Source organism: Mytilus edulis, chromosome 1 (genome assembly GCF_963676685.1).
Source record: "Mytilus edulis chromosome 1, xbMytEdul2.2, whole genome shotgun sequence".
Taxonomy (NCBI): domain Eukaryota; kingdom Metazoa; phylum Mollusca; class Bivalvia; order Mytilida; family Mytilidae; genus Mytilus; species Mytilus edulis.
The window spans coordinates 119433221-119452664 of NC_092344.1; the positions used below are offsets into that span (position 1 = coordinate 119433221).

General features: G+C 31.8%; 1 protein-coding gene across 1 annotated transcript; it reads left to right on the top strand.

Annotated features, from left to right (window-relative positions):
- Positions 1–1778: 1778 nt before the first annotated feature.
- Positions 1779–18759, top strand: LOC139503343 (store-operated calcium entry-associated regulatory factor-like; the record flags this gene model as incomplete). Its single annotated transcript, XM_071293118.1, is given in 8 exon segments — positions 1779–1833; positions 5088–5147; positions 6279–6394; positions 8826–8918; positions 9353–9463; positions 9753–9874; positions 15095–15294; positions 16281–18759. Coding segments are annotated over 7 exon segments (1062 nt in total). The 3' UTR covers positions 16643–18759.
- Positions 18760–19444: the final 685 nt, after the last annotated feature.

Below are 19444 nucleotides of genomic sequence, written 5' to 3' on the forward strand. Positions count from 1 at the left end.
GACACAGATGGATTCATGACAAAATCGTGTTTTGGTAATGGGGATGTGTTTGTAGATCTTACTTTACTGAACATTCATGCTGCTTACAATTATCTTTATCTATAATGAACTTGGCCCAGTAGTTACAGTGGGAAATATTTTGTAAAAATTTACAAAAATTTACAAAATTTATGAAAATTGTTAAAAATTGGCTATAAAGAGAAATACTCCTTAAGTGATCAATTAACAATTTTGGTCATGTTGACTCATTTGTAGGTTTTACTTTGTTGTACCTTATTGCTGTTTACAGTTTATCTCTATCTATAATAATATTCAGGATAATAGCCAAAAGCTGCAAAATATTCTTAAAATTACTAATTCATGTGCAGCAACCCAACAACAGGTTGCCTGATTGGTCTGAAAAGGCAGATAGATTTTGACCTAATTAACAATTTTATCCCGTTAGATTTGCTCTAAATGCTTTGGTTTCAGGGATATAAGCCAAAAACTGCATGATACGTTATGTACTATTTCAAAAAGTAAAATCACAAAAATACTGAACTCAGAGGAAAATCAATTCGGAAAGTCCATAATCACATGGCAAAATCAAATAACAAAACGCATCAAAAACGAATGGACAAGAACTGTCATATTCCTGACTTGGTACAGGCATTTTCAAATGTAGAAAATGGTGGATTGAACCTGGTTTTATAGCTAGCTAAACCTCTCACTTGTATGACAGTCGCATCAAATTCCATTATATAGTCACCGATGCGTGAACAAAACAAACAGACATAATAGGTAAAAATGTCAAAAATAGGGGTACAGCAGTCAACATTGTGTTATCATCTTAATCACTATAAAAACAACAAATGTAACGAAGAAGCACAAAAAGGCATACATCAAATTAACATCCTCATTTTGATTATATTATACGATTATATTTGTCTATGTAAAATGCACCCATCAAGGAAGGAGGGTATGGGTACTGGTGTAAAATTGCGCGTTTGAAATTCGCACAGGTAGACATGAAATAATTAAGCCATTTTGCCGGGCCATCTTGGTTCGTGGGCAGGGTCATCGGACACATTTTTAAAACTAGATACCCTAATGATGATTGGGGACAAGTATGGTTAAATTTGTCTTAGTAGTTTCAGAGAAGAAGATTTTGTAAAACATTACAAAAATTTACGAAAAACTTTACTTATAATATTTTTTTGTAACAACTGGAGGAACACCAAGTTGCAGTTAAAAGTCAAGAGACCTTCAGTTCGGCACTCAAAAATGTATTTACTAAAAAAGTATTGGTGAAAAAGGGGGCGATTTGTCATGGATTCTTAGAATTTTAAAATATCTATTTAATTTTACAATTTACTTTCAATTCTTTAATACCCATATCGGTCACTAATATAATATCAATACAGAAAAGACATGAAAATAAATGAAATAAATAGAATACTAAAAAATAACGGATTTTGGAAAAAAGGAGGAGGGTTTACACAGGGCAAATAAAATTTATGAAAAGATAAGTGGCGAAAACTATATAATGCAGTTGTGTAAGCATTGTCATATCTCATTTCCATGGAGATAAGTTGGTCCTTCCTTCACTTTCATGATTTAAGAACTTTGAAAATTCCAGCCTTTTCTTTTTCTTTTATGCAATTAATGATCAGTATTTCATCAGGACTGCATATTGTATTTTACAATTTAGTCATACCGGAAGTTTACATGTACACGTCAAAACCGAGAAGTAAATAAAAATAAAACGAAGTTTTTACAGAGCATAGATAGTTTTTTCTTTCGATGAGCATAACGTTTCTAAGAAAGTGTATTTGACAACAACTATACAGGAAAGTATGTTTTGCTATTTGTTTTCTACAGTCATTATTCATAAATTGAATAAATTGAAAAAAATACATAATATGTTAGAAACTGTAAGCTTTGTAATATTTGTACTGTTTGTTCTTTGTGAGGGCCTCAAGGTAGATTAGCGAAAGCTAATTGAGTCACCCTCTTTAAATAAAGTCATTACTTACTTACTTACTTACCCATTGGTGGCCTTAAGCTGTTGTCTGCTCTATGGTCGGGTTGTTGTTGCTTTGACACATTCCCCATTTTCATTCTCAATTTTACCTTCCAATACAACAGCCCATTTTTTCCTAAGAGATACAGATAAACTAGCAGTTACGCAACTTGTATTGGACTGTACAAAATATATGAAACAACTTGGATTCAAAGAAGAGTTAATTCTTAAGCTAGAAACGTTTACCAGACACTTTTGTTTCAAGCTTCATTACAGAAGAATATCTCTACTGAAAAAGTTAGACGGCTGACAGTTATCATTAAGATATGGATGCTGAAACATAGACAATGAAAAAGTGAAACAGTAGTTAAACTTTTGTAAATTATCATTAATGTTACTATACATATAGATCACTATGTTTTGTAGCAAATATTTATTGTTATAAAGCTCTTAAGAAAGCTATTTTCTGGTAATATGATTGACTAATTATCTGAGTTATATGACTTCTGTAGATCGGTTTATCATTTTTATGTACATAATTTTATATTTTTATATGCTATGATTCGGTTTTCTTTTTCTACAATTCACTGTCTATGTATAGCGCACCACCACTGGATTTTACCTTGATGTAATATATTTTATCCCTGTTTCTTCCCCCTTTTTTTAATATTTTAATATTACCCGTTAAGGGGTGTTCCTTATAATAGGAAGCTTATACGAAGAAAAGAAAGAAGATACATTTCCTTGTGTCAAGAGGCATACAAATTTGGATGTCTTAAAATTCCTTATACATGCTATATGATCAACCAAATTTTTCCCACAAAAGGGGAGAGGCTGGGCACCATGACCCCTTTTAAAATCAACTTATGCACATTTCTTTTAAATGATTATATATTTTAAATTGAAAAACATAAAATGAATGAATTGTAATGATAATGCAAGACATGTATGTGTTAAAAAATGAAGAATAATTTGATTTTTAATTGATCATAAATTTATTTAATCTCAAGTTTGTTTTTGTTTTCTGCTGAATAAGGCAATCACAAATGTTACAATATAAGTTAAATTTTAGATGGAGAGAAACTGTAGACAGAAAAAAAAAAATCAGCAATATATGATCAACAAAATAGAGATTTTTGTTATGAATTGTATTGTACTCCACAATCTTGGAGTGACCATTTACATTAAGTGTTGTAATTTCGGGGCCTTTTTCATAGCTGACTATTTGTTGTGGGTTTCGCTAATTGTTGAAGGCTGTATGGTGACCTGTTTATATGTCATTAGGTCTCTGGTGGAGAGTTGTCTCATTGACAGTTATACCATGTCTTTTAATTTTTGTATTCTATAATAATTAAATGATAGTATAAACAAACCCAGAAGAGGTACAAGTAAACAATTCTGAAGATTGCTAAAAGCCTGCTGTCTGACACATGGATAGCAGTGTCTGCTTACAGACTAAAGCAATGGTAGCATACCATCTAACAATGGAAAATATTCTGTTGACATTCACAAATTGGAATTCAAATTTGTCTTGATAAGGATGGAAATGACAATTTTAAAATATATTTAATGATATGAGATTCCAGGGCCGTAACTAGCCCCTTTTAATACTGAGGCAAACTATATTCGCCGAGCGTAGCAAGGCGAAAATTTTTTGGCAAGGGGTCTGGGGGCTGCTTAAGGCCCCCAGAAGCTCTGAGAAAAATAACGCAAAATCGTGCATTCTGAGCGTTTCCCGGACTCTTTCTTACATAGAAACGCAAATCATTTTTAGCTATTTTTTCGACAATATTCTGGTCTCAACGCAAAAACATAGATTCATTGTTATTTAAGACTTTAAAGTTTTAGGGAAATTCAGAACATTAAAAGACCGATATGTAGGATAAAACAAAAATCGTAATTCTCATAATCATTAATACCGGATCTGTCTGTCTGTTCTTGTCTTGTATTGTGCTGACTTGAGATTTTTTATGACTAGATTTAAATATAGTGACAGTCATTAGTGCAGTACTATACGTTAAATACTAGTACTGCTCAAGTCGACACTAGAGACCATATTGACCTTGTTTTACGCTATTTATGATTCTCTCATTATTGAAGACCCTCCAGCAACTATCAAGATGAAGAACAGGAATAAAAACTTTGATCATTTGTATTTTTTTCTATACATTGACATTGTGTCCGATTAGCTCCCGTGCATGTGTACTTCATATTCCTTTATTTTCTGTTAAAGGGTCTGAACACGACTTAATGCAAATTTAACCCTTGAATGTAAAAGGTCATATGGCAATACATTGATGTTTTTTTTCAACAAATGATTTGATACCGGGAAATTGGTGGTCTTATTTTAATTTAATCCATGTCAGCTATCTAGTTTTATCCACAGGCGCTTGGATATATGATACAGTTATTTTTTTTAATTTTGTTGTTGATTAACATATTCAATTTTCTATATTTATAATACATATCTATCACTTCTGTGTAATCTCACCTACAGAAAATACCTAATTTTGCAATCCATACTTATAAAAATTGGGTATGGTTTTATATACAAGGAAGGCAGTTTCGTATTCTTTGATATCAAGTTCAATTCTACATGCAGAAACGACCACTTTTTTCTGTGTCCAGTAGCATCGTATATTCTTAAAATATTTTCTCGCATAATGCCTGGACATGGTTGGACATTCAACAATACACAGTGTGACACGTTTACAAATAAAAATCAACACTGAGACTAGTCATTAAGTAGGACAATAAATGAACAAAAGACAAACCCGGGACACAGAAGTACAAACAATAGACCATCAACTCTGAAAACCAAAAGTAAAATAGAAACATGGATTACGAAAAATATGCAGAGGCGACATCAGAGAGTGAAGAGAACTTGCTTCTGGCAAGACACTTTCAGTGAAAACAATTTGATATGGAGACAATCTTTTGTTTTAGTTTTTTTTTTCTTTTTTTTTTTTCGAAATTTAAAACATGAGGCATTTGCCTCATTTGCCTCAATGTAGTTACGGCCCTGGATTCAATTTCTTTTACTCCTGTCTTTCAATTTAAACTTTTATGTCTGTTTTAATTTCAGAAATGAAGATTGTTTTGTCGTTTGGATTGATATTTCTACTGTCTTCATCCACTACTTTTGGTAAGACTTTCTATTTAAGTTAGAGGTGCACATAAGCATGCTACATGTAAGTAGGATTTTTTTGAGTGCATCACCATGCAATGAAACGTTCTTTAAAGATAAACAGACTTATTACAAGTAACCCATCAAAATCCACAACAGATTATTCTTTATACCAGGCTGTAGCAGAGGGGGCATTAAGTTTACACTTCTCTGTACATACGTACATCTGTCCATCCGTACGTCCCAAAGTTTCTGTTCACTAACTTAAGCTTGCCTCAACCACATCTTATGAAACTTATACACTATGCCTATAACCACAATAAACAGATCAAGTTACAATTTTGGTGGTGTCACTTTTAATTTTCTAGAGTTATGCCCCATTACAAATTGAAAATTTTTTGTTTCTGTTCTCTAACTTAAGTTTGCCTCAACCAAAATTTAAGAAACTTAGACACAAGACTTATTATCACAAAACTCAGATCAAGTACAAATTTAGGTAGTGTCACTTTTATCTTTCTTCAGTGTTATCCTTTTATAACTTTATATGATATGCAAACAGGGGCATCATCTGTGTCCCATGTACACATTCCCAATTTATTAAATGCCTACAGTTTTAAAGGGAAGGTACAATTTTGGGACTATTTGACACATTTTTTTATGAAAAATGTTGAATATTCATTTGAAATGAGTTGTACGTTCGTTAAAATAGCAGTATTGAACTACAATTGAGACTTATCAATACTTTTATACAATACAGTACACAAAATTTAGGAAGTGGTCAGGATTTACATAGTAAGACCTTTTATATCATAGCATTTCCACTTATAATAAATTCAGCAAGCAAGTCTTTTAGGCTGTGCATGCTCATTTTCAAATAGATATGTAAATAAGCAATCATTCCACTCTTTCAAAATGAAACTGCAAATGTTTGCTGCATAATTAATGGTATTTCAGATATGTTGCATGTATTTATTCATTGAATAAAATTTTCAGTAAACATATGTTTCAAAAAGCAAATTTTACAGTTACATAATTCTCAAATCTGCCTATTTTCTTTGAATATCATTACTTAGAACTATACCCATGAAGTTATCTGAACTAAAAGTATGAACATATGTCCTTTAATAAAAAAAACCTTGTACATTTTAGGAGCTTTTGGAGGACATGACAAATACAATGATAGAATGTTGTTATCTGAAGTCTCAGCATTAACACTTTATCATGGTAAAATGACAAATGCTAGAAGGTCATCACCTGTTCCACAGGTAAATGTAATTAAACTACATGTGCATTAGTTTTTGAGGCCCCCGCAGCAGCTGAGTGGGCATTAAGTTTTACCCTTGTCTTTCTGTATGTATGTCCAATAATTGGTTTCCGTTCTCTAATTTTAGTTAGCCTCAACCAAATTTTATGATTTTTTTACAAAATGCTTATTACCACAGATCATGTTGAATTTTGGTGACATCACTTCTACCTTTCTATAGTTATGCCCCGTTACAAGGTGACATCACTTCTACCTTTCTATAGTTATGCCCCGTTACAAGGTGACATCACTTCTACCTTTCTATAGTTGTGCCCCGTTACAAGGTGACATCACTTCTACCTTTCTATAGTTATGCCCCGTTACAAGGTGACATCACTTCTACCTTTCTATAGTTATGCCCCGTTACAAGGTGACATCACTTCTACCTTTCTATAGTTATGCCCCGTTACAAGGTGACATCACTTCTACCTTTCTATAGTTACTAGAACACACCGCGAAATCGCAGGCATTCAGAACGTAGTTTAAAGTATGTAAATTGTTGTTGGAAGAATTTTGTGAAATATTGAATGACTGGAGAATTTCAGCAAAATTATCATAAATCATAGGTTATTGGGGACAGGAAAATGGTTTTTTTAATCCCTCCTCCTTTATTTCCCAAATTCCCAATGTGTGGTTTTCTATCAATTTCAATATGAATATACATTTAGTATGTTATGAACATTTAAGTAAGGAGCCTGTACTTCAGTGGTTTTCGTTTGTTTATGCGTTACATATTTGTTTTTCGTTCATTTTTTGTACATAAATAAGGCCGTTAGTTTTCTCGTTTGAATTGTTTTACATTTTCATTTCGGTGCCTTTTAAAGCTGAGTATGCGGTATGGTCTTTGTTCGTTGTTGAAGGCCGTACGATGACCTATAGTTGTTAATTTCTGTGTCATTTTGGTCTCTTGTGGAGAGTTGTCAACATGGCAATCATACCACATCTTCTTTTTTTTTGTAATCAATGAATTTTGTAAAAGATTTAATGACTGGAGAATTTCAGAAAAGGTATCAAAAGTGCACATGAATAATTTTAGTGCTTATCTGTATATTATGAACATTCACTATATAAATAAAGTGTATTTACTTTCAATTCTAAGTTTTCTGATCGATCCATGGTGGTCATTGATATAGTATACAGACCCTCTATATTTAATAAACTCTGTGACCACCGTGGATAGTAAACTTGAAAATTATAGCAGATAGAATTCTGAAAATACACTTTATTCGTAGTATATGTATGTTCAAAGTATACAGAAAAACGCAAACCGGAAGTATAATCTGACTTAAAATTTTGTCCAATGACGGGACATTATCCGGATGCCCTTTTTCTCGATTTTCTCCCAAAATAACTCAATCTGAATAATCATATGAATGGATGTCAAATGCGACTATGCACTGTACCTATAGGACACAGAGGCGTGTTGATTAATTTATTGTGGAAAGAAGAGAAGCGACACCCAAAATGAGGTCTTCTCGTTTAATAGTATAGATGCCCCATTACAAGGTGACATCACTTCTACCTTTCTATAGTTATGCCCCGTTACAAACAAACAATTGAAATTAAATATTTGCTAAATTGTATATCTGAATCCTATTTTGGTATTTTCTGTTTCCATTCTCTCACTTTAGTTTGTCTCAACTAAATGTAATGAAACTTATAGACAATGTTTATTAATACAAAACACAGGCCAAGTACAAATTTTGGTGGGGTCACTCACATTTACTGTTCTAGAGTTATGCCCCTTTACAAATGGTAAAATTGTTGAATTTTTCATTGCCGTTCTCTCACTAAAGTTTTCCTCAACCATTTGTTTTGAAACTTACACACAATGCTTATTACCACAAAACACAGATCAAGTTTGAATTTTGGTGGCTTCACTTTACCATTATCGAGTTATGTCTTTTTACAAATGGAAAAAGTTGATGAATTTTTTGTTTCCATTTTCTTACTTAGATGACTAACTTATTAGCATTATTGACACAGTGTTTCTTTCGAACCTATAGAAAATAACTTTTTCATCAATTACTCTGACATTTATTTTTGTCAATTACCAACTATAGTAAAATAAACTTTCTAGGAACAGATTCAACTATGCATGGGAAGACTACAACAAACTGTTCTTATTTAAATATGAGGAGAAACATACATGTAGTGGACATACATGCAAGAAAGTATTGATAGTCAGAATTTTCAAAAGTTTTCTCTTCCGAAACTACCAAGTAAACTGGATTGGATTGTCATTTGATGAAAGCAAAACTAAGTACATTTTGTGCTATTAATAGAAATTATCTGCCCTCAAGCATATTAAGAAGTAAATTTGCTATATAGCTGGAGGCTTTTGTTAGGGTATTGTGATTTATAAATGAAAATAAGGATTTTTTGAATTTTAGTTGAAATGTGTTGGAGGTAGTGCTGGCTGCCAAGCATTTGTTCCTCAAGTGGTACAGTGTTATAATCGAGGAGGGGATGGCTATGATGTGCAGGTAAATTATAGTGAAATGTAGTTACTATAGTAACTCTTCAAATATTCTTTTAAGAATTAATTTTTTAGTTTTTTTTTGCATTTGACAACATATAGTTTTGTCACTGGTAATCTCTGCAGTATTTGCATACATTATGTTTATTGTCAAAAACATATATATTTAAAAATTTATAAAAGAATACAATAATGGGTTTACTAAATAAAAGCATATTTAGTAAATAGTAGGGTATGATTAGGGCTTTTAAATGAATATTTGCAGGATTGCATTCCATCAATTTTCATGCAATAAACATTATTGAATGGCAATACTTTTGACTTGAATATTTCAAACGTCATGACGCATGTCTATTGACAAATGTTTAATAAGTTTAAAAAGTACAAGTTGCCTTTTACTAAAAAATATACTGGTATAGTGTATGAATATTTCTTTTGTAGTGGGAATGTAAGACAGATATGGACAATGCTTACAGATTTGGGAAGGTGGAGGTTGTATGTGAGGGCTTTGACCATCCAGATGACCCATACATACTCAGAGGCTCATGTGGGGTAAGTTTTGCATTGAGAATGACATAGTGAAAATTGGTTTTGACCTGAGACTCTCTTGTTGAGTATGTATCAGAAAGGTTTCTTTCACTAACTTAACTACTGATTAGAATTAGAATTTAAATTATGTATGAACTTACATTTTATTGTAGTTTTAAAAATGTATTGCTCATAATAACAGGTTCTAAACACATTCATTTGAATTAGGATACAAATAATTAAATAATGCTTAATGAAAACACAAGTTGAACAAATCATATCATTTTTAATTGAAATCTTTTTCTCTCAATAGTTGGAATACACATTAGACCTGACAATGGAAGGACACATGCATAAAAAACAGAACAACCATGACTATTATGGTTCTCATCACAATAGTCATCAGGATGATTACCACCAAAGACATCATCAAGGGTAAGTTTATAAATTTTATTTTAACTACCAAATAACAAATGAATAATAAGTGAACAATATTATTTCTCACATTTTAGATTTTGCATAAACTTGCTTTTCTGCCTGATTTGTATCTGTGTTGTTAAGTGATGTAACAAAAAAAAGTTTCATGTTTTTTTTGTGTGTCAGTTTGGAGTTGTCTATGTGTTTTCATACCTTTTCCTTGGGAACAAAGCTTCGAGCTCTTTCTTCTGCTTCTTCTTCTTACATGTCTAGTGCTGCAATCAGGGTGTTGTTTGTGCCATGGGGTATATATATAGGGGTACTTTGAGGTGCCAAAAAAAAATGAATGTTTTACTATAGAACCTTATAGATCCTAATAGGATGTGATTTAATTTTTTTTAGATTTTAAAATGATAACAACTAAGTGATAGACATAATCTTTATAATTGAAGAGAAAGTTCTTATATCTAATAAATGGTAAAAATCCCTGCCCTTAAATCATGAAAATCCCTGTTTGACATGTTATTAGGATTTGGAAAATATATAGGGTCAGTCCCAAGGGGTTCCCCAACCCTCAATGATCTAATATCTTCTAAATGGTCAAGATCTTCATCCCTAAACCATATATATTCTTGTTAAGCATGTCATGAAGATATATAGGGTCAGTGTAGATGGGTTTCCTCACCCACCAATGATCAAATATCTTGTAAATGGTTGAGATCCCCACCCTTAAACCATTTATATTCCTGTTTGGCATGTTGTGATGATTTGAATGATATTTAGGTTCAGACCTTAAGGGTTCCACTATCCACCAATGATCTTATATCTTGTAAATGAGGTCCCCACCCATAATCCATATATTTTATGTTTGTCATTTCTTGAAGATTTGAATGACATACAGGGTCAGTTTCTCAGCATTACTAATGCATATCATTTTACTGGACCAAACCAATTTGTACTGGACTTTGCCCAATGTCAGGGGACCATGGAAATGACATATTATGGGAGTTTTGTTTGGTAAACTTAGTAACAGCATCTTGCTACTATCATATATTATCAAATGGGCTGGAATACATATTTGTCTTTTTAACCATAGGTTTGACTTAAAAGGGTACATGAATCATGTTTCTAGGAATATTTGTAATCACTTAATAAACATTTGATTAAAAGCTAATTTCAATCAACTTATACTGTCAAATTATATTATCTATATTATTAGATACAACCAACATAATACTGGCAATTATCACAGTCAACACAATCAAGGTCGTTATTACAGCAGCCATAATCCTAAACATTATCACAATGGACATTATCATGACCACAGTTACCATGGTTACCATGACAATGACCACAGATACCATGACCAACCTTACCATGGTCATGGTTATCGTTATCATGACCATTACCAAAGTTATGACCACAATGAACATTACTATCACAGAAGAGAGCACAATCCTGATTGGTCAGTTTAATTGTCAAATTATAATCTGATTTTATATTTCTTTAATTTTTTCTACAAATAAGTGCACAAACACTTAAACTCATGTAAAATAGTGAAAAATTGGTCGTGAAAGTCTTTTGTTTATGGAGATTAAGAAGATATGTTTAGAAGAAAATAGAAAATGTTCATTACAATTTAGTCTGGTTTCATTTTTCATTAATTTATAATTTAAACTTATTCATTTCCACATGCCTTATATAGAACTTTTGAGGAGTTTAAAGTAGGATTATGCAAAGAATGAAAACTTCTGACTGCTTCTGGAAAACACAATATATATATCTTCACCACAAAATATACAGACTTTTGAACAGCAACATATAAATATAGTATAAAAAGAAAATAAATCCAAACTATAACTAATAAAAAGAAGACAGTAGTTGTTATCCTTAAATTCTTTTTTTCTTTAATGCATTGTACTATTTCGTGAAGAAGACCTTCTTACAGACAATATCACATTACAGGTACTATGAAGAATAAGAAGAAGACTAAAAAGTCAACATAACAGTAAAATATGTATTATAGTTGAACTGGGATATTAACATAGTTCTGATGATAATGTCAGTAATATTCCTCTAGATGATTTAAAAGATCATGGAATTATTTACTCTGATTCAAACAAATATCAGATGTACTTTCATGACTGTTTTCAGAATTCATTTTACTTGATGGATTACTAAGCCCTTAATAAAAACACTTATCTTGTGCCACACAGTGGCCACGGAGTGATAGCTTGTTCCAGTAGTTGTTTTTATACAACCCCAAAAAAAATTTGGGATCGTATAATGGTATATATATGATGTCGTTGTCTGCGTCGTCGTCCGAAGACACATTGGTTTCTGGATAATAACTTTAGTTTCAGTGAATAGCTCTTCAAATTTCATCAGAAGGTGCAATACCACAAAAGGAAGGTTGGGGTTAAGTTTTTGGTTAATTGCCCAAAATATATAGGAATAAGGGGCCAAAAAGGGCCAAAAAGAAGCATGTTTCTAGTTTCCAAACAATCATGACAATAACTTGTGTTTCAGTGTATGGATCTCTCTGAAATTGTACTACAAGGTTCAATACTGCAATGGAAAACATGGGATTGAGTTTAAGGGTTATTGCTCCAAGGGGGTTTCATAAAGTGGGGGGGATTTTTTTTTAACCATTTTTTGAAGGGCCTCCTTTTTTCAAATTTTGAATTTTGAAAAGTTTCGAGAAGAAATCTTCAGTTGCACAGTATTGTGTAATAGATTTGTAAGATCTTTGACCACATTAATTTTGTGACAAAAACCTATACTATGTCAAAAATTTGATCACAATCCAAATTCAGACAGAATCAAGCTTGAATATTGTGACCAAATTTGCCCCAACTGTTCAGGGTTCAACCACTGGGGTCGTATAAAGCTGCGCCCTGCGGAGCACCTGGTTTGTACATATTACAATAAACATGACACATTATAACGACCTTGAATAAGAATATGTTGATGTTATTTTAGATGTTTTGTATTTGTTGATGTTGGTTTTTTTTCTCATCTTTACAGAAACATATTAAAACCATATTGGATTGAAATGTTGTGAATTTTATGTGACACTATTATTTTTTAAAATCTAATGTATGCAGTTATTATTGTAAAAGTGAATTCACAATAATCATTGTGACAATAAAAGGGCAATTAATGCTGTGACTCGTAGACAGTCAAATATTATGTAATTATCACAATTTTTGTTCTGCTAATTATGTCAATTATTTTTGCACTATCCGTACCGTAGTAAAGCATCACATTAGTTTTTTGAATTGACAGCACTGAGTGTATGTTTTGAATTTGAGTAAATGTTGAATATTATATAAATATGATGTAAATACCTTTGTTAAAACTTCATGTCCTTATCTTGGAAGCCATTCTAATTTTAGAAATTTGAACAAATTGATGGTTACATGTATTTATTGATTATTTTGCTTGTCACCAAAGAAAATTTGTCTTCCATATTATATTTTGATTACAGCATGAACAAATATATTTATATCTCATTTCCCTATTGCATTTGTTAATTAAAATTTGTATTCAGTTTGCTAATAGTAACCACTCCAGTTGCTAAGATAAAAAAATTAAGATAATGCCTAGTTTGTTGTTACTATGCATATCAGATAAACAATACTTGGTAAAATGAGGAATATTTATCATTTGTCATATGACCTTGATACCATTTAAATACAGTCCAGGTTAGATGAATTCAGCAGAATAGAACTACCATATTTAAAATTGGTCACTTATTTTTAACCGGATTTTTGTGACAAAAATGTCGGTTATTGATTTGGGGATGTAAGGCGGGCGGTTGGGTGGGCGGCAACCAAATGTTGTCCGTGCATTTACTCATGAACCCTTCAACCAAAGCTTTTAAAATTTTAATATTTTGTTACTGACAACAAAATGAAGGTAAAGTTCAGTAATGACGATTTTGACTTATACCGTTCAGGAGTTATGGTTCTTGAAAGGTTGAAAAATGGCATATTCAGTCGTGTCCGTTCATTTACGCATGAACTGTTCAACCAAAGCTTCCCAAATTTCAATATGTTGTTACTGATGACAAAATGGAGGTCAAGTTCAATAATGACGATTTTGACTTTTACCGTTCAGGAGTTATGGCTCTTGAAAGATTGAAAAATGGCTTTTCCAGTCGTGTCTGTGCATTTATTCATGAACTGTTCAACCAAAGCTTTTCAAATTTTAATATGTTGTTACTGATGACAAAATGGAGGTCAAGTTCAATAATGTCGATTTTGACTTTTACCGTTCATCAGTTATGGTTCTTGAAAGATTGAAAATTGCGTTTCCATTCATGTTGTTGCATTTACTCATGAACCATTCAACCTAAGCTTTTCAAATTTTAATATGTTGATACTGATGACAAAATGGATGTCAAATTTGATATTGACAATTTTCACTTTCACCGTTCATCAGTTATGGTTCATGTGATATTGGCAGGACACAAATAAATGTTAATAAATCCGGTTTGCTGTCGTTGTGAAAGCCTCTTGTTTGGAATTGTATTGGAAGTAAAATCAATAAACTCATCATAGGTAACAGGAATGAAATTTTGTATTTGTGCAAGACATGCATTTTGTCTACAAAAAATGCATGAGTGATGCTAAAATCTAAAAAAGTAACAAAGGCCAAATAAATTACGAAGTTGAAGAGCATTGATGACCAAATGATACAAATTCAACAAAAGAAAACTATATATGGTCTTACGTATGTAACTTTTCATAGTCTGGCAATCTTGTAGACAACTTAGATTAAGTTTGAACCATTCCTAGAGAAAATCAGAATTATCTGAAAAGTCTAGAAAACATATATGAAAGGAGATTTCATGCTCATGATTAAAGCAATAAGTTACTCATCATCACCTTATAAGTCCTAGGAGTGAATTTAAGTTAGCAATTTTAGTTAATTGTTTACAACTTTAATTAATGTCTTACAGTCAACAGCAACTTATGATTTCCTCATATATATCTTTTAATACCATGATTAAAGATTGATATAAATGTCATGGAGAAATCCTTGGACAGATTTCCCAGTTAACACATTGTACTGGCAAAGTTGAAAGGGATATACACATACCTATGTCCTTCTTACAAGCGGTGGTACTTTGGTAAATATACAAGACTTCACAAAAGATGGAAACAACAACAGGATCATTATGGTTATTGTTTATGACTTCATCTGTCTATTTTATTTTATTTCCTGTTTCAGATATGGAAAGCGATTCTCCTCCATATGTGGTGATATTATAGTTCTGTGCATTGTTGGAATCATAATCTATGCCATATACAGAACTTGTATAGCTGATCAATCACATGGACAGTCAGGTGACCCTTCATTCAGATCACATGATAGGGGATCCAGACCACCTCCTCCAGGATTTAGACAAGACTACATGCCAAACAATGGTGGTAAGTATTGACTTGGTTTCTGGAGGCTTCATTTTTGAAAGAAATATATACATATTTATGTATACCCCAAGCAACAAGATTGTCAAGGGTATTTTCACCAGTCTGTTATTTTTGGCCATTCACTTTTTGTTGCCAGGTTAGGATCTTTTTTGTTGAATCCTCTTCAAATTCAGATGCAGTAATTCATCATAAAAATAACAATACTCTTTGGGGAAGGGAACTCGTAAAACTAATAAAAAGTTTTTTAAATGTAACCATTTATTTTGAATTTAAATATCATGTGTAATAATCAGAAATGTCTGATATTTCGATGTCTTTAAATGAAGGAAACTTGATAAGCAGATTAATATTTAATTCATGTTGTTTTCAGTAGGCTTTGTTGATATTGATTTTTAGAACAATGATACATTTTTGATAGGGAAATGAATATATAATAGGATACAAGTAATTTGATAATAGAAATACTGTAATGATACATTGCAAGGCTAGAATGGTAATATAAAACAATGCTTTCTAAATTCAGTGGTCATGTTTTTATAACATTTTATAAAACCAGAGTATCCCATTGTTTTCTTATTTTAGCAGTAAAACAAGATTCTTAATGTTTTCAACCATGGTAGTCATACTCATTTATGATGAAATATTTATTGAGCGATTAATCAGTCTTTTAAGAATCTGAATTTCTTAGGTTTGAATCTAAGGTTACAGGTTACAGGAAGCAATAGTTAGCAATAATTTAATATATTGTACTACAACTAGTTCAGTTATAAGGACCAAGGGGGAAATGCACACAAAATAAATTACCTGAGATAACAACAACTTTTAAAGTGTCAGTAATCAGTATTAAGCATTATTAATACAGCATTTTGTGTTAATTACTGTTCTTCTTTGTAAAAGTGTTGAGTTATATATATATAAACTCATCATAGATTGATGTTTGAGTTATATATATTACATTGATGTTTTTATAAACTTAATCATTTTAGATTCTTGTTCTGGTACTTACACTGGAAATCAACAAGGGACACACCAACAACAGCCACAAGGAGGTGGATTCTGGACTGGAGCATTTACAGGTGGCATCCTCGGATATCTCATGGGCAACAACAGAAACCATTATGGCAGTCATACATATGCCTCACCATACAACCAGCCGTATACAACCTACAACAGACCAGGGTGGGGGAGCTGGTTTGGGGGTGGAGGTAGAACAGGAGGTGGTTGGGGTGGCGGCATGGGTGGTGGTGGTGGCTGGGGTGGCGGAGGAGGAGGATTGGGAGGTGGAGGTGGCAGCTCTAGTAGTGGAACCCGTACTGCCTCAGGTTTTGGAGGAACAAGGAGGAGATAGACATGTGTTGTGACAGATGTTGTTGATTATGATCAGTGGAATGTGTGACTGAGATATTGATAATTGTGATAAATGTATGGCATAACTTAATATGATATTTAAGAGTGCTATTTATGATTGTATCAACTGAAGCTTTATAATGTTGTCTACATGTTAACCATAGCCATCAGCATGAACTGGGCAACTTATATTCAGAAATATTTTAGTTCATCATTGATGTCTCTATTATTTAATGAGGACACAAAGTAAGGTATCGTTTTTTTATGAAACAGTTTCATGGAAATTATTTGATAATTTTTTCATGGAAAATATTTGATAATTGCAAACATACAATTTTTTTATATTTTTGAAAATTGTTTGCAAAGTATAAATAGCATGATGACTTTGGGAAAAGGTTGACTTGAATGAGGTGATGATATACATCCAATGGAAGAATTACTGTTTACTTGTAAAATAACATTTTCATCAATAAAGGAAAGTTTTTATACTTATACTGTTATTGGTACCTCAAAACAGTATTTTATCTGTGATAAAGAAGCTTTCACAAATTTCTAATAACAAGTAGAATTTTCTAACAGGTTAACTTATACTTATTTGTTAGGTCCCAAAGGATGACTTATGAATGAAACTTTTTTATATTCCTATTTAAAACAACAGAATTCTCAAAAATTCTTGAAATCATATTTTTAAAGTGGGTTTTTCAAACAGAAAATTATTGTTAAAAAGTTTGGGAATAACAGTGGTCAGACAGGCAGGAGACTCCAGCTATTTCTATGCAATAACTTCAAAATTGTTTTACGCATGCTTTTTAAAAAAAAATTCACAATGTTGTGCAACTGATGACAAAAAGGGAGGTCAAAGTTCTGCAGTATACTGTCTAATCATACTTTTGTTGTTTAGTAATTTCAGTCCTTGTTTTATTTGGAAATGACATTTCATGGCCTTTAATTCCTCTATAATAATGACACATACGAATGTAAGTTGTAGAACAAGACTGTTTACTGTCAGCCTCTTGTTTATTAAATCAGGTACAATTGAGAACCAAGCCAGTATAGAGCTTATACGTGAAACTCACGTGAAATCAGTTTTTTGTGAGTTTCATGTGAATCTCATGCGAAACTCATGTGAATTTCACATGAAAGTCACATAAATTTGTTCATGTGATATTCACATGAATTTTTAAAATAGAGTAATTAAAAAAAAATCTAAATTTACAAATTTATATAAAAAGTATCCATTTTTGTTGTTGTAAATTTCATGTGAAATTCATGTGAAAAATTTCACATCAGATTCATGTGAAATTCACATGAAAAATTCCATGTGAGTTTCATGTATGAGCTCGATTGAGGTGAATCTCACGTGAAATTTTTCATGTGAGATTCATGTGAAATTCATGTGAGCAAGTTTTGCCTGTGTATGTTTTTAAGAATTCCATTATATTGTAATCAGTGTCTGTAAATTTAGTCTTGTGGTGACACACTGGTATTTGATTTCTTGCCTTGAAATTGTTGGTTAAAATTGTGTTGTTGTACAGGGCCTATATTGCATTTTACAGAAATGGTTAGAGTAGCTTTTTTATGTTGTGGAATGTTAATTTATCTACATTTCATATTTTCTTGACTTTTTTTATTTGAAAGTAAAGGTACATTTACTGTACAAAAGAAGTTTAGAGATTTAAATATAGCAGTATAGGATAGTGTATTTATGCAGAGATTCAACTGAACAAACTTCATTTAAAGATATAAACCATTACTCAATGTCACTGCATTATGATAAACTAAAACAAAATAAAGACGGGATTTTGTCACATAAAATGAAGTGATTATTTTGTTTTGATGTTTTATCCATCACAGTTGCCTGAGAACATACAATGAAGTCTTTTTTTTATTTTATTAATGCAAAGCATAATATATAAACCAGAATATATGATGTTAGGATTGTCATATAGTGTACATTCAATAATGTCAAGAAAGTAAATTTAGCAGTTGTAAATGTGATGATATTGTTATATCTTTAAACAACATTGTTAACTCCTGTAAAATAGCTTTTCATTTTTTTCTGATACAATTGTTACCTTGTGCAATTTAATGTTGAATATAATAAATATTTATTTCTTTTTTTGATTGTTTCTCATTTAAAATGAATACATACACTGTTGTAGACTCAATTTTAGCCTTTATACTTCTGAATAGATCATATGTCATACAGCTATGTAATTAACAATGGTGAAAGTCATGACCATATGTCATACAGTTATGTAATTAACAATGGTGAAAGTCATGACCATATGTCATACAGTTATGTAATTAACAATGGTGAAAGTCATGACCATATGTCATACAGTTATGTAATTAACAATGGTGAAAGTCATGATCATTTGCAGTTATTTCCTACATGTAAGTAGGGTTTGACTTAATAGTTACTAACACAGGAAAACTAAATTTCTAGTCGTGTTTGATACTATAAATAAATGGATTTATATTAATCCCCCAGATTGCCAGATGTGATAAATAACCTTTATCTTTAATTTTCTAAATTACAATATAGAAAAGTAAAAGAACCATTCAATAGAAATAATTATGGCATTGTTGTATGATTGAGGTATGTTAAAAATTACAACCTTCAACAATGAGCTTAACCCATAATGTATAGTTAGCTTTAAAAGGCATATTCCAATTCCTTAAGTGGTTTTGTTGTAAATAATTTCAGGGGTTAAAAAATCCACTAGCCCGACGCCCGGGACTACAGCATTTAGGCCTCGGGCAACAAAATTTGTAACCCAATATGCCCGACGGACTAGTG